This window comes from Crinia signifera, chromosome 1 (genome assembly GCF_055691185.1).
Source record: "Crinia signifera chromosome 1, ASM5569118v1, whole genome shotgun sequence".
NCBI lineage: Eukaryota > Metazoa > Chordata > Amphibia > Anura > Myobatrachidae > Crinia > Crinia signifera.
Window position 1 is genome coordinate 308,158,151 of NC_139217.1, and position 15,462 is coordinate 308,173,612.

At 40.6% G+C, this 15,462-nt stretch overlaps 1 protein-coding gene across 2 annotated transcripts in view; it reads left to right on the forward strand.

Annotated features, from left to right (window-relative positions):
• LOC146078639 (proprotein convertase subtilisin/kexin type 5-like) overlaps positions 1–15,462 on the forward strand; it is a 275,576-nt gene that overhangs the window by 241,703 nt on the left and 18,411 nt on the right. For both annotated transcript variants that reach the window (XM_083186123.1, XM_083186122.1), the window contains exons 13-16: positions 7,373–7,509; positions 12,112–12,255; positions 12,872–12,974; positions 14,978–15,171. In XM_083186123.1, the coding sequence (XP_083042249.1) occupies positions 7,373–7,509; positions 12,112–12,255; positions 12,872–12,974; positions 14,978–15,171 (578 nt within the window). The remainder of the gene's footprint in view (positions 1–7,372; positions 7,510–12,111; positions 12,256–12,871; positions 12,975–14,977; positions 15,172–15,462) is intronic.

Genomic DNA, 15,462 nt, shown 5'->3' on the forward strand with positions numbered 1-15,462 from the left:
CAGAATCTAAATAATCCAGGAGATTTAAAGTACAATGTTGGGCAACAGGAGATTTATGAGTGCAATGGGAGCCTCCCACACGATACAGGAGGCTAGTCATATATGGAATAAAGTACTTTCGGCTGGGAATGTGTTTGGACTTAGACCAGGCATTCCCAACCACAGTCCTCAAGGCACACCAACAGTGCAGGTTTTACTGATATCCAGGCTTCAGCAAAGATGGTTTAATCAGAATCCCTCAAATACTAATTAAGTCACCTGTGCTCAAGCCTGGATATCACTAAAACCTGCACTGTTGGTGTGCCTTGAGGACCGTGGTTGGGAATGCCTGGCTTAGACCTTCCAGGAAGGTCCCAACCATGCCCTCTTAGATAGTAAGATGAAACCACACCCTCCTAGACAGTAAGTACCACACAGAGGACTCCAGTAATCACAACGGAGAGTAGAGATAAATGCAGTTTGATAATTATCCCAATTTGTCGGCTTATATATTGGTACATTTAATGTGTCATGTATTTCTCTAATAGCAGAATTGTCATGAAATACCAATGTGCCTACATGTGTAATATTCCAACATGGGAAAAAAATGGTACATGTAGAATCCAGAGATTGTATCTCCGGGGACATCACCTTGGACAACTGTACTATCTATACTTATTACCCACTAGTGCACATAACATGTGTTCTTTATTGTTCTTTTTGTAACATACATGATATATGGGGCAGCACGGATGGTGTAATGGTTAGCATTACTACCTCACAGCACTGAGGTCATGGGTTCCATTCCCACCATGGCCCTAACTGTGAAGAGTTTGTATATTCTCCCCGTGCTTGCGTGGGTTTCCTCCGGGTACTCTGGTTTCCTCCCACAATCCAAACAATATAGACTGTAAGCTCCACTGGGGCAGGGACTGATGTGAATGTTCAACTATACTTTGTAAAGCGCCGCGGAATATGTGTTCGCTATATAACTAACTGTTAATAAATAATAAATAAATATATGTGAAATCTGTAGATTATTTAGCAAGCTGTAATATGTTTTCATTTAGCTTTGTGATTACCAGACATAGCCACAGGCCATATACACATGCTATCAGATGCAATTAAAGGAATACATCATTCAATATAGCTGCATTTAAGCAATATTTGTTAAAGAGAAGACAACATGGTGACAGCTATTGTTTCACACATTATGTATCAATGCTCTTGTCATATCTTAGAAGTAATGTTGGACCTTTTAATGTTTTCTGTAAAGCATGTAGCATTCTTGCTGTGCCGCTCAGGAATGCTTTTATGATGGGAAAACAGAAGTCATTAGTTCAGTGGATTATTTTCTAGTCACAAGTGGATTACATCTTCAATCTTTGCCCAACCTCTCATGAATCAAAAAGAAACATCTGCTTTGCCGCCTAGTTAATGCAAATTAAATAAACAAGTATAGATTTAAAAAAAAAAAACTTTTGCGTTAATACTGTGATACTGTAAATACTGATTTACTTCTGATTTACTTCTGAGTACAAATACACTTAACCCAAGATTCCTACAGGTGTAACGCAGAACAACTGTTTAACAGCAAACATTATTATATCACTTACCTCCCAACTGTCCTGATTTTTTTTTTGGGGGGGGGTCCCGCATCCCACCCAGGGTTGGCAGTGTCCAGCAGTGGGGGTGGGGTGGAATTGGGAGTCCCCCCTGCCCAGTGCTGCTGCAGCAGGGAATAGACGCTGTGCTGTGAGGTATGTTATAATGTAATGTGTGTGACTGAATGAGGCCTAAAGCAGCCCATACACGTCCCGATGCGTGCGTGCGTTGTGGGCTGCAATAGCAGGGATCGCATTGCATTGCATGCGGGAGCGCGCACCTCAAAGCACACATCGGCTCAGCACGCTTAGCAGCGTGTATGGGCAGCTTTAAGCTGCCCATACATGGTCCGTTTAAGGGATCCGTTTGGGACTTAAACAGCACACATCGGATCGGATCGCATCCCTAGTGCATGCAGTGTGCATGCACTGCGATCCGATCCGATGTGTACCTAGTACAAAAAGTATGTGCAGCACATAATTTTTGTACCGTACTATGTGATGCGCGGGAGCGCGCATTGCATAGTACAGAACGGATGCCGGCGAACGGCTCCGTGTATGGGCAGCTTAAGGGTGATGCTGGTAGTAGGACTGCTGGTCACTAATATGCTTTCATACACAGTATGTAGCAGTGTTACAGCGTTGCTTACTATGATGGTACATCATTGTATCACTAGTTACATAAGTGATGAGCAGTGGTCACCATGTCCTGCAGAGACATCATACTTTACTATGTGCCTGCGATTCATGGGAATGATGTCGCTTTTATATTGAGATATGGGGAGATATGTATGTTAGTATACTGTTATTGATGTTTGTATATGTGAGCAGACATATTTCAGATTGAATTAATTAAAATACATACAACTAATGTAGAGACTGATCGAGCAGAGCAGTGGCATACCTCCTAATTGTCCTGGTTTTGTATTTGTCACACTGTCCCACCAATGTGCAGCATGTCCCCCAGTTGGAGGGGTAGTTGAGAGCCCACCTGTCTCTCACTGTCCTGCTTGGCAGAGCATATTTTCAGGGATATTGTGAAAGGTGTGTCATAAGGGCCAGACGTATCAAGCTTCACAATGTGATAAAGTGGAGAGTGATAAACAACCAGCCAATCAGCTTTGACCTATAATTTTTCAAACCCAGCCTGTAATATGACAGGTAGGAGCTGATTGGATGGTTGTCTATCACTCTCCATTTTATCACATTTTGAAGCTTAATACATCTGGCCCTTACACCCCAAAGCATTTAGTAAGATCTACTGTAGAAATGGAGCAGCATTTATCTTTGCTGCCTTCGCGCAGCAGCATCCCGCCTCGTTACATGTGCATGTCAGATGCACGCGTGCCCCATTCATGGCAATGGGATGCGCTGCTGCGGCATGTATTGTGTTTTACAAGAAAGCAACAGCTGTATAACTTGGGTTCGATGAAATCGGGAAGATTCCTAGACTCATCAGAGAGACAGGGAGATTACTACTACTTCAGGGAGTCTCCTGCAGAATCCAGCAGGATAGCCAAAGAACTAGCAAGCCTTGGTTTATCCAAATTTGAAGGATAATTTTTTTATTGCATAGAGCACCAGGATCTTAATGTTTTTAGTCATCTTAAGTGATCACTGCCAGTCACAGTTACTATAGGTGTGGTGTACAAATGGGCATAACCCCCAACATGACCCCCTCCAGGAGGGACAGAGTGCTCTGTTGCTGGACTTCCATCTTAATTTTTGATTGCTCATACATGCCTACTTTTAAACTCTCCTGTCAGCATCATGTCTGGGGACGGGGCCTGATGTAGAAGTCATCACGCCCTAGCACTGGAAATCCCTCCGATTTGCAGGGCCTCGAGGAGGGTGCGGGGCTAAATGGCATATTGCATATTTAGCCCCGTCCCCTCACCACGAATCGCGGTAATTCAACAAGGCGGCCAGGCAGCTGCTGGGGAGATACGGAGGGTGAGGTAGAATCCGGGAGGATTGCCCACCTTTTCGGGGGGCTGGGAGGGAGACATGATTTCCAGGACCCTCCCGGCTAATCCGGGAGGGTAGGCCACCCTGTAATTGCTATTCCCTGTTTTGAACAGGATAATTGATAAGAAAGGTCTATCAATATTGGTGATAACAATGATTAATTCAAAGGAAAGTCCAGGAACAGAGCGTTCTATCCCTCCTGAAGAGGGTCTTGTTGGGAGGTATGAATGAGCTCCAAATACAAAAAACACAGCACATTTTGTACATCCTACTGTATCTGATCCTATACAAGGATTCAATAAGGAAATATTGACTGTGCTTAGTGTTTCATGAAATCTGAATAAAACCTTGCTTTGCAAGCTATATTTTTTATCTTGTTAATTGTAGTTTCCTGCAAGTTATTTAGGAGATCAGGAGTATACAATGTAATAATAAGCACTAGACTAACGTTAGCATACCTCATACTCCCAGCAGCTGAAAGGAATCACAGCAGAGCCCCCAAGGGGAACAGCTGTTCAAGGCAATTGAAACAAGATTAGCCAATAACTATAAATGCAAATGAAAATGTAGTTCTAATAACTTGTGCAAGTCTTCCCTCTCATTAGCTCCATGTGTTAGGACCACTTATGTATGGAGGCACTCATTTGAGGGCTGGAAACTATCAATTGCACGGGAGTATTCTGAGGGAGAAGCATCAATCACGCTGAATGTGCCGGTTTTCTGACATTTTTCAAATAAGTTATGATTATTATTATTTTGCGGCTTTTATTTTCTAGCAGTGTTATTAATAGTCCAATCAAAACGATGTGGAGTGCCTGTGGGCTTCATGCGTTAATTATTCCCTTTTGCTGTTATTTTTTATTTTATTTGTTTTGCAACTTCATATCTATAATATAATGCCTTGGGATACATTTTTGAACGTAGGTTTCTTGTTCAGGATAAATAAAGATTTGATGCTGAGGTTCTCTTTTAAAGCACTTTAGAGTTTGTGTTTGAACTCATGTGCTCAGAATTTTGGTAGCAAATTACTCTCCAGGGGGTAAATTTACTAAGATGGGAGTTCTACTGAAGATGGCTAGCATCCTATCTTCAATAGAACTCGCATCTTACTAAATTTACCCCCTGTTGTCATTTACAAACTGCTAATAAAGACATATGGCCAGATGCAAGGGCGTAACTACCATAGGTGCAAGGGGTGCAGCTGCTATGGGGCCCAGAGCTGAGGGGGCCCCACTTTTCATGTGTAAGTTATTTGTGTAAGTTATATTCATCACCGTTAGTTGGTACATAGGGGCCCATACAAACTTTTGTTAGGGGGCCTATGAATATCTAGTTACACCCCTGGCCAGAAGCACCAAGCTTCAAAAGGTGATACAATTGAGAGTGGAAAATGACTAGCCAATCAGCTCCTAATTGTCATTTTTTTCAAACCCAGTCTGGAAGGAACCAGTTGGCTGGTTGTTTATAACTCTCCACTTAATCACTTTTTGAAGAATGGTGTATCTGGCCCACAAAGAGGCAGTGCTTTCCTGATTTTTTATGTCAACCATGTCTAGGTAGACAATCAATACGCCAACACCAAATGGTTATCTGATTCAGATAAATCTTTTACTCTCTTCCCTCTCATATGACATATTTCCCCTCACCGTCTCTACATGATTTCGTTAATGCACTTATCATATGCACCTCTGCCTTGTCAGGATCCTGACTACATTTTCTCTTGTACAGTAGCTTGTCTTGTGACTTACCTCTGCCACCTGTCCTTTGCTCAGTCTGAACAACATGCATACGACTTTAGTTTGACATACAGATGGAGCCGGGTTTAACTTTTACGCCCTCCATCACTTTCACTGGTGAACCCCGGTGATAGGGACTGGGACACGCGCGTCCTAGTGTCACAACGGTTGGGCAGCATCTCCCTGCCTGTTTCTGCTTCAGGGAGACACTGCCCAGGTCGGGGGGGGGGGTCGGGGGCAGCGAGGGGGAGGCGGCGGGGACCCCCAGCAGGCTCCGTAGCCACAGGCTTGCAAGCAGCTTGTGCGTGCAAACCCCTGCGTTAGCCGGCCGCTGGCGGGGGCTGGCGATAGAATCGCCAGCCCCTGCAAGGACGGCAGCAGCTACATCTGTACATAAAACCATATAACTCTGTAACATTGGGCGTCTTTTTGCAACTTTTTAGTTAAACTGTGTCGTATTTTCAAAACAGAGTGAATATGATACACAGGCAGTTACTGGTGCTGTATCTACATTAAAAAAAAATGTTACTGTGTTTCCCTGGAAGTGTTGCATTTTGTACCATATGCAAATGGTACAATTCTGTTGCTGGGAGAAAAAGGTTGAAGTAGTCCAGGCATGTGATGATATCAAATACATATGTGACTTTTTGCACATCTTCTGGCAGTGCTTGATTCTGGCTGTTTTATCATCGTTCCTTCGCAGCCAGCTCTTTCACTTTTGAAATTCAGCTAGACAGCCATTTAGCTTTATTGTTGGGTTCTTAGTAACATAGAAACGTAGAATTTGACGGCAGATAAGAACAACTTGGCCCATCTAGTCTGCCCCTTTTTTAAACGTTACCTCAAACCATATTTGATCCTTATTTTTTTGTAAGGATATCAATATGCCTATCCCAAGCATGTTTAAATTGCACTACTGTATTTGCCTCTACCACCTTTGATGGGAGGCTATTCCACTGATCTACTACTCTTTCTGTGAAGTTATTCTTCCTCAAATTTCCCCTGAATCTTCCTCCCTCTAGTGTCAGTGCATGTCTTCGTGTTCTGCTGCTCCTCTTCCTGTGAAGAATATCTCCACCTGTACCTTGTCAAAACCCTTGATATATTTGAAAGTTTCTATTATGTCCCCCTTTCCCTTCTCTGCTCTAAATTATACATATTAAGATCTTTTAGTCTTTCCTGGTACGTTTTGTGATGTAGGCCATGCACCATTTTAGTTGCCCTTCTTTGTACAGTCTCCTGGAGCAAAGGACAGGCACAGTTGTTTATCATTTGCATAGTAGTAGTAATAGACCAGGCCATGACTAATTATTTCACCCAGTGGTGACATGTACAGTATAATGCAAAAAATGGGACCTATTATACTGTAGCATACGTCACAACATAGTAGGTTACTATTTTTGTTGCAGAGGAATTAATGTAAAATGTGTATAAATTCACAGATTAAGCATAATGAAACATGTAGGGAAGAATGGCTGTGGACATTCCTGTCATAAAGTAGATTTGTAATTTAGGCACACATTGAAATACTAGTCTTGCCAGCAACAGTGGTCAGTGCAGAGTCTGATCAACCAATACCTAGTGAAGCTGGTTGGTGGACAAATATTTATTGGCCAATGAATATACCGAGAACCTCTATTATTAATTGATTTGATTAATAATATGGAGTGTGCATCTGAACCACATGTTTTTCTTTGCAGAACTACAAGTCCCAGCATGATAGCACCTCATGTAAATCCAAGACACCCCCTCCCCCCCATAATCTGATCAACCAATAGACTGATTAGGCTGCAGACTGGAGCACTGGCTGCATGCACCATCCTCCACCAGCCTCACATTGTATGTTACTAATTAATCTATTCTCTTTCCCCCACTATTTGACATAGTGGAACTCTGTGACACCATACACATCAACAAAATAATAATAATAATAATAATGAGACAACTTATTAATTGACAGATATCTTTATTTGCCTGCTTTCTTAGATCTCTTGCAAAGTTGTAATTGCTTGTACACTGTAATTTATAAAAGTTCCTAGATAATTAAACGTAGTTCTTAACTGTACTGTTTTGATAAATTCCCAGATTGTTTGACCATTCTATGGAAGGATTTAAGAATTGGGAGTTTATGACTACACACTGTTGGGGTGAAAAAGCTACAGGAGACTGGATACTAGAAATTTATGATACACCATCCCAACTGAGGAACTTCAAGACTCCTGGTAACATTCTTTACTTATGCGCATGTACTAACAGTATACATATGTTTGAGACAAATGCAATACACATTGATGTATTGCTATTTAAGCATAAATCATTACAGTCCTTCAGGAATTTCGTACCTCCCAACCATCCCGGTGTTGGAGTAACAATCCCGCTTTTTTTTAACAAGGTATGGATCCTAAAAAATACAAACCTTCTTGTTTCCATTTGTTCACTGGCATAAGAAGCTGACCACGTCGGATTATACCAAATACTAGCAGCTATTGTGTGCTTTGTGTTTGCGCAGGACTATTTTTTAAATTGAATTACCCCATTTTGCTTAATCCCACTCTTTTAATCTGAGGGAGGCTCACCTGCTTTGCAGAGAAATAAATGACTAGGTGATGTGCACATGTCCATTGCCTCCATTTACATGAGAAACTATGGGTCTAGCATTCACGCGGAATTTACTTTAAAATGTACTTGTAATCCATAATGCTTCATGATAATATCTCCCACTCTGACAATTGTTTATTGTCATGCTACATGAGAATGGCTCATACAGAAATATATCTCAATTGAGAGCCAATTCACTTGGAGCCAACCCTAGATCTACCAAATAACAGATCCTGAGTGTTGATTGGACAGACAGAAAAATTAGCTGTGACTCAATTGTCATTCTGTTCACGAAGGTAAATAGTGGTTCCCATTATGTACTGTAAATTTAGTTTTGTTTTTGATAATGGCAAATACATTCATCCAAACTCTTTTTAAACAACTTAACTGACTACGTTTTTTTCTAGATTGTTTAATTAGGGTAATTGGCCATCTCTAATTATAATGAGATGTGCCATGTCAATAATATTGATTGATATGGGATCACATAAAGAAAATAAAGAAAATGAACCATGAAATTAACATAATAATTATATTGATATGATATCAACAATAAAAATAGAATTTCTAATATACGGGTTAATTCGATAAATGGTGATGATGACTTTTTTATGCAATTAATTTGAATACAATGGCCCATTGTTTTCCATGTCTCCACACAGAATCACAAGTGAAATAATTAGTTCCACCTGTGGATCTTTTAAAATGTGTCAGTGAGTAATGAGTGCACCTGTGCACATGCCGGGTGACCTAGAAAACGTGCACTGTGTGGGGGTCTTGAGGACTGAGGTTGAGAACCACTGCTCTAGAGAAATCTATTAGGACTGAACAGTCATTTTCCATCAGAAAATCATAAAACAAACATTTCCCGTGCTAAGCATTCTCCTGAACGCTGACTGGAATGTATCATAAATATGGGCATATCTGTTGGTGCATATTAAGTATTACATAAGGGGCATATGAGCACTGCATTTTGCAGTCATATGTGGCACAACTGTGGATATGGACCACTACTGTGATGGTATCAATCAATCAACTTTATTGGCCATGTATACTTGCGCACACTAGGAATTTTTTGAGGATTTACAGTGCAGCATCAAGCAGGGATGAAGGGGGGGGGGGGTGAAGGCATTACATACATTACATTAAGACATTACATGTGGGGAACACATGTCCGCCGAGCTGCACAGCGCCTAGGCAGCCATCAGCGACGCCACTGATCGCTGCAACAGCCAGGTAGGTTACCTTAAGCAGAGCCAGTACAGTTATCGCATAGGGAGCACATACCCACCAAGCTGAACAGCGCCTAGGCAGCCATCAGCGGCACCACTGGTTGCTGCAACAGCCAGGTAGGTAACATTAAGCAGAGACAGTACAGTTATCACATAGGGAGCACATACCCGCCAAGCTGTACAGGTATCAGTCACTGTCCATTATCCTCAGCGCGTTTTGTCCGTGTGCTGTATTGGCCTGACTTCTTCAGGAGTCCAATGGATATTGAGGAGAAACAAGAAATTAGCAAGAAAATTCTACATATTTTAACTAATCAGTGTTAGCAAAAAAGGCCAGATACACCTAAGTAAATATATTTCCTAAGTATATAATAATGTACATAGTTAATATGATCAAATGTAGTTTATGACCTAAAGAGATTCTTTTGAGAGATGTATATCCATAACAATGTAGCTAGAAGACAATAAAGAAAGTACATATCTAAAAATACTGTATATACTGGGGCAGATGTAGTAAGCCTTAAAAGAAAAGTAAGAATGATAAACATCTAGCCAATAAGCTCCCAACTGTCATGGTATAGGCTGTGTTTAAAAAATAGCAGTTGGGAGCTGACTGGTTTGATATTTATAACCAGAGGCGGAACTACCATTGGTGCAGCAGGTGCATTGCACCAGGGCCCCTGAGGACTAAGGGGCCCACTACTGCCTAGACCAGCAGCTTGTACCTCTGTCACCCACTGTTGTGGGGCCCAAATTGTACTTTTGCACCTGGGCCCACCACTCACAAGTTCCGCCACTGTTTATAACTCTTTATCTCCCTGGCATTTATCTCTTTTTAAGGCTTAATACATCAGCCTCACTAGCTTTAAAATTGTTTTTAATGTATTTAAAATACTTAACTCAGGAAAAAAGAATAATTTAAAGCTGACCAGCAGAAGTTGCAGAAAACTGTGCAGTTGCAAATTTATATGGATTATATTCTAAATTAATTTCAGAGTAATTTTCAGGCATCATTTATTATCTTACAAGAATACTTTTAATGACATTATAACTAGTCATTGACTCCAAATAGAACATTGCACCTCTGCCTGGAATGCTATTTTCTTTAGGCAAAGGCTTTTTATGTAAATTACATTAAAGGCTTTGTTGATCCTTATTAATCTAATAGAGTTATCTTGTAGACTCATTCTTGTGTTAATGTTTATTTGCTTGCAAATTATTCACATTGACATTTTAATTTTAAGGAAAACAACTCTTCTTGAAAGGTATTTCAAGGCTGTAGGGAATATTCCACTGATCAATGTGTGTGACCTATTAGTTCTGCTGCCTTATAACACCTTAAAGAACATTAATCGCCAAGCTATCACATAATCGCCAAGGTTGTCCATCTAGCTAGCATCAAGTTTATCTTTTCGCTTATTCTGAAAATGAAAAAACTCTTTTTATTCTGTTAATGGAAATAGTTCTTTGCATATATTTTCAAACCAGTTTTACAATTTTTCCTGGGTTAATCTAATAGGCTGTACATGCTGTACATGTAGTGAATGTTGCCCATTCATTTCAATGGAGCTGTTGTTGACATCTCCCTTGATAATAGTAAGCCATTTAAATAAGTGGGGAATGCTTCTATAATAAATAAATGAATGGGGCATCATGGACGGTGTAGTGGTTAGCATTACTGCCTCACAGGTCATGGGTTCAATTCCCACCATGGCCCTAACTGTGTGGAGTTTGTATACTCTCCCCGTGCTTGCGTGAGTTTCCTCCGGGTACTCCAGTTTCCTCCCACAATCCATAAATATACTGGTAGGTCAATTGTCTACCAACAAAATGAACCCTAGAATGTCTGTGTGTGCATCTACATGTGGTAGGGAATATAGATTGTAAGCTCCACTGGGGCAGGGACTGATGTGAATGTTCAACTATACTCTGTAAAGCGCTGCGTAATATGTATGCGCTATATAAGAAACAAATTAATAAACTAATTAATAAATAAATAAATTAAATATTATGTACCATTTCATATCCCCTTAATCCTAAAACAGTATCATTACTTGTCAGCCAATGCAGTTTTCAAAATACAGTAACTGGGAGACCATGAATGTGGAGCCACCTTCTCATAATGAAAAACATTCCTCTTTGCCATTTTGGGTGCAGGGGTCCTTACTGAGATTTGGAATATGGTAATGAAAACTTTGACAATCCATTAGACTGCATCCAAAAGAGTAATATAAAAAATAAATACAAGAGCAATATAAAACATCAATACAATAACTCAAATTAGTAAAGCTTAATTGAATTGCAAAGCTCCTAAAACCCTTGCTTACCATTACCATTATTAAATAGCACAATAGCATGTTTTCCTGTCAATCACAGTATCTTTTTCTCACCACTGACTAATTAAAACTTTATTCATAATGGGGAAAAAAAACAACAAAACTGTGGCACTCAATTCAATGAGTCCTAATTTTAGTAGGGTTTCTACAGGTAGCACATAACCTTAATGAAATGAATGGGAAATTCACCCAATGGTAAAAGTTTGTTACTTCTAAAGTATATAAAGTTACAATTTGTTTTGCTGATTTGTGAAATTCTAATTCTGATTCTGGTTTTAAAGTAGTGATAAAATAAGGTAATAGATTCTCTTTTAAAAAATGGAAAGCCTACGCAGACAAAAACTCTGCTGTGTCATAGATTGCTGTTGACAGGGCAAAGTACTGTATCCACAAGGACTTGGTTTCTTGGATAGACTATCTAGAATGTGTCAGCATTCACCGAGAAAATTAGACTTTATTGTAAACAGAAGAACTGTGCATTTCATTCTTTGTGAATACTGTCTTTCTAATGATGTTTTATGCACTGCTGGAGACAGCAGGTATTCTTTCTGAATTCTTTTTTTTTTTGAGTTATATATATTCTAGCAACTGTCAAAATAAGTAAATATACATTTTGTAAGTCATTTGATTTTTTTTGTTTGCTTGTGTTTTTTCTAAGGAAAATTAAAGGAGTGGTCCTTAGTATTGTATGGCACGTCCATTCAGCCGTACTCCCCAAGGAATGATGTACCTAAAGTGGAAAGGGTACGTTCTAGCCCAGTGGAGGAGCCATCAGAAGAATACAATATTGATGACTACTCAGGTGAGATCGGTATTTGTTAATATGGAAATAGCATATAAAATGTTATTTATAAAAATCAATCACCATTTTAGATTAAAGTGGAACATACACGGTAAAATAAGCAAATAATTGTTTTATAACCCTTATAGTGTGTACACACGGTACAATTTGCCTTCCGATGTTGACGATATAGTCAACATTGGATCGGCATCGGATCGGCATCGGATGCAGATCCGATCCGATCCCGATGCACGTTCACGTATCGCAAGCCAGAAAGTCTTGGCTGCCTTGCCTATATAGTGCAGATCTGCACTATATAGTAAAGATTGTATGCAAATCGGATGTGCCTTGCGATCCGATCTGATCATATCGGGGATCGCATCTCAAGGCAAATCTCACCGTGTGTACACACCGATCACAGAAAGATCCAACTGTTTATTTATATGGTGCTAATCAGCACAGTGAATGAAAATGTATGGTTGCACTGGCTTCCAAAGTGTGGACCTTATATGCTGTCGCTAATGTTTTTTATTTGAAAAAAATTATTGCACATCTTCCTTATATGCAGTATAGAAGATGCCAATGTTCTGCAGAACCAAAGAGATGATACATTACCTATTTTCCGTTGCCTCTATAGGACCCTGTAATGCAGAATGCAGTGATATAGGCTGTGACGGACCTGGACCACATCACTGCAATGACTGTCTACATTTTTATTATAAAGCTAAAAACAACACACGGTAAAAGTTTCACTTCTCACTTACTATATAACAAAGAGTACTATTTAATAAAGCAAACGTTCTAATTGTATTCATTAAATTATTTAAGCAGTTTTTAATTTCTGCTTAAAAGTTAAGAGTAATACAACTATTAAAATGTTCAAATATTTCTACAGTATGTCATCTCACTGAAGTCTTATGATGGTTCACTTAAATGTTTATACAGCTAATCCATGCTTCATCTCCAGCTTTAGGAAGATGCTATACCTACAGACGCTGTGGTACAATCATATTTTAAACATGTGAAACAGTCAATGTAAAACATCTCAGTGTAGAATAAAAAATTAGTCCATAGTATAATTTTATCTTTAATATCCGCCAATCAAATTGGAAATAGAACAACATAAAACCAAGCAGCTGATATCAATACAGTGGGGCAGATGTATCATAGCAGCGCTTATCGCGCCGCTATGATACTTCCTGCTTCGCCTCAATAGCGAGGCGAAGCAGGAAGGGACATCGACAAGATGTATTAACATCTTGTCTGCCGAAGCGGGGGAGCGTTAACTCCCCCCTTCGGCGATGTCCCTTTCTGGAGATAGCGCATCAGTTAATACTGATGCGCTATCTCCTGTCCCCCGGCCGGCCGCACTGGGCATGCGCGAGATCTCGCAAAAACCGCGAGATCTCCAGCGCAGCCCAAGCCAGACGCAGGGCTAGCGTTGTCCCCATAGTGGGGGATAGGACAACGCTAGCCCTGAGCTGGCGAAGCCGGGGCGAATTAACGCCTTGAAGGCTGTTAATACATCGCCCCGGCCGTTAATCCCTGGGGGGATTGCAGGGACAGCCCCGCCGAGCGTAACTCGGCGGGCTGTCACTAGCGCACGTTAGGTGCGCTAGTAATACATTAGGGACAGACGTAATCCCCCCCAGTTAACCAGCGTTAAGTGCATTTTTGCACTTAACGCTGGTTAATACATCTGCCCCAATATTCCAACCAACCAGGGCTAATCTATGTGTGCAATATGCCATCAAGTGACCAAGCAGCTGATGTAAAACTGCCAATCCATCCAATAGCAGCTAGTTTATGTACACACATTTCAGTGGAAAGCAGCGTGCATTTCACCTCACAGCACTCACATTTTGCACTGATGAGGAACGCAAGTTGCTCATTTGGATAGCACAGCCAATGCACACAGCAAAATGTCTTTGTACCGGTGCAGCTGAGGGTTCAAATGGGATGCATGCTCTGTACTCTAAGGTGCACACTGGCAAAATGGTGTGTGCAAAACAAAAACATATGTCTTCCACAAAAGGTCTTTATCCATGGAGAAAGCATAAAATAACAGAAATGTGGCATTTAGTTTCCTGCACATATCAGGAGACTGAGACATATAATCTCTTAATTAATAACTGCAGTAACAAATGCTGCACTTTACTAGGATATATACCATATATACTCGAGTATAAGCCTACTTTTTCAGAACATTTTTTATGCTGAAAAGTCCCCCTCGGCTTATACTCGAGTGAGGGTTCCAGTCTTTTGTTGTAAAATTAGGTGCCTCGGCTTATATTCGTGTTGATACCTAAAATGATACATTAAAGTTTTAGTTAATCTAAAGGTGGCCATAGACTGCTGGGATGTCACGCAGCAGAGTACGGCCAGCCGATACCTTGTGACCCACCAAGACCTTCCCGGACGGCAGTGACACATGCGATCCATCACAATTTGTTGTGATGGTTCACATGCGACCCTGCTCCCTGCTCGGCCCGCCGCCGGGAAGGAAGTCAGTGGTCGGATGACCAGCAGGTCTGACCCCAGACTCAGGTCCGATGAACAAGGGACCGTGCATCGGACCAGAGGGGACATCAAACTGACCCGATTTTGGACGATTTGACAACCCGATTCATTGAGTTCAGATCAGAGCAATAGTATTCAGTGACATTTAGATGTCAAGTTTAAATCCCATTTAAGAATTGTGTAGTACAAAGGTGCCCTGTAACCAGGTTCTGCTTAATCACAGGATTTGTGTGTCGGAATGTCCTCCAGGATACTACTTTGCAGACAAGAAGAGATGCAAGAAATGCTACTCAACCTGTGAAATATGTATAGGAAGTCGCAGCGACCAATGTACTGCATGTAAACCTGGCTACTACTTAAATGAAGAGACCAACAGCTGTATCGCAAACTGTCCAGATGGCTTCTACTTGAATGAGAGTAAGTTCTTAGGCTTCCCCTTAAGTCATAATGGGGCAGATGTATTAAGCCTTAACAAGAGATAAATTCAAGGGTGATTAGAGATAAACGCCCCACTTTCAGTCATATTCCCTGTTATTTTTGCCCATGGTATCTGATTTGATATGCATATCACAAACTAAAAAGGTCCAAAGTATATATGTAAATTGCAAAATATCCATTTTGTTATGAATACACAGTAGACCAACTTACAAAGTAGAAAGAGCACATCAACATTGTATTTATTTTATGCTGCACAGCGAAATTGCAGGA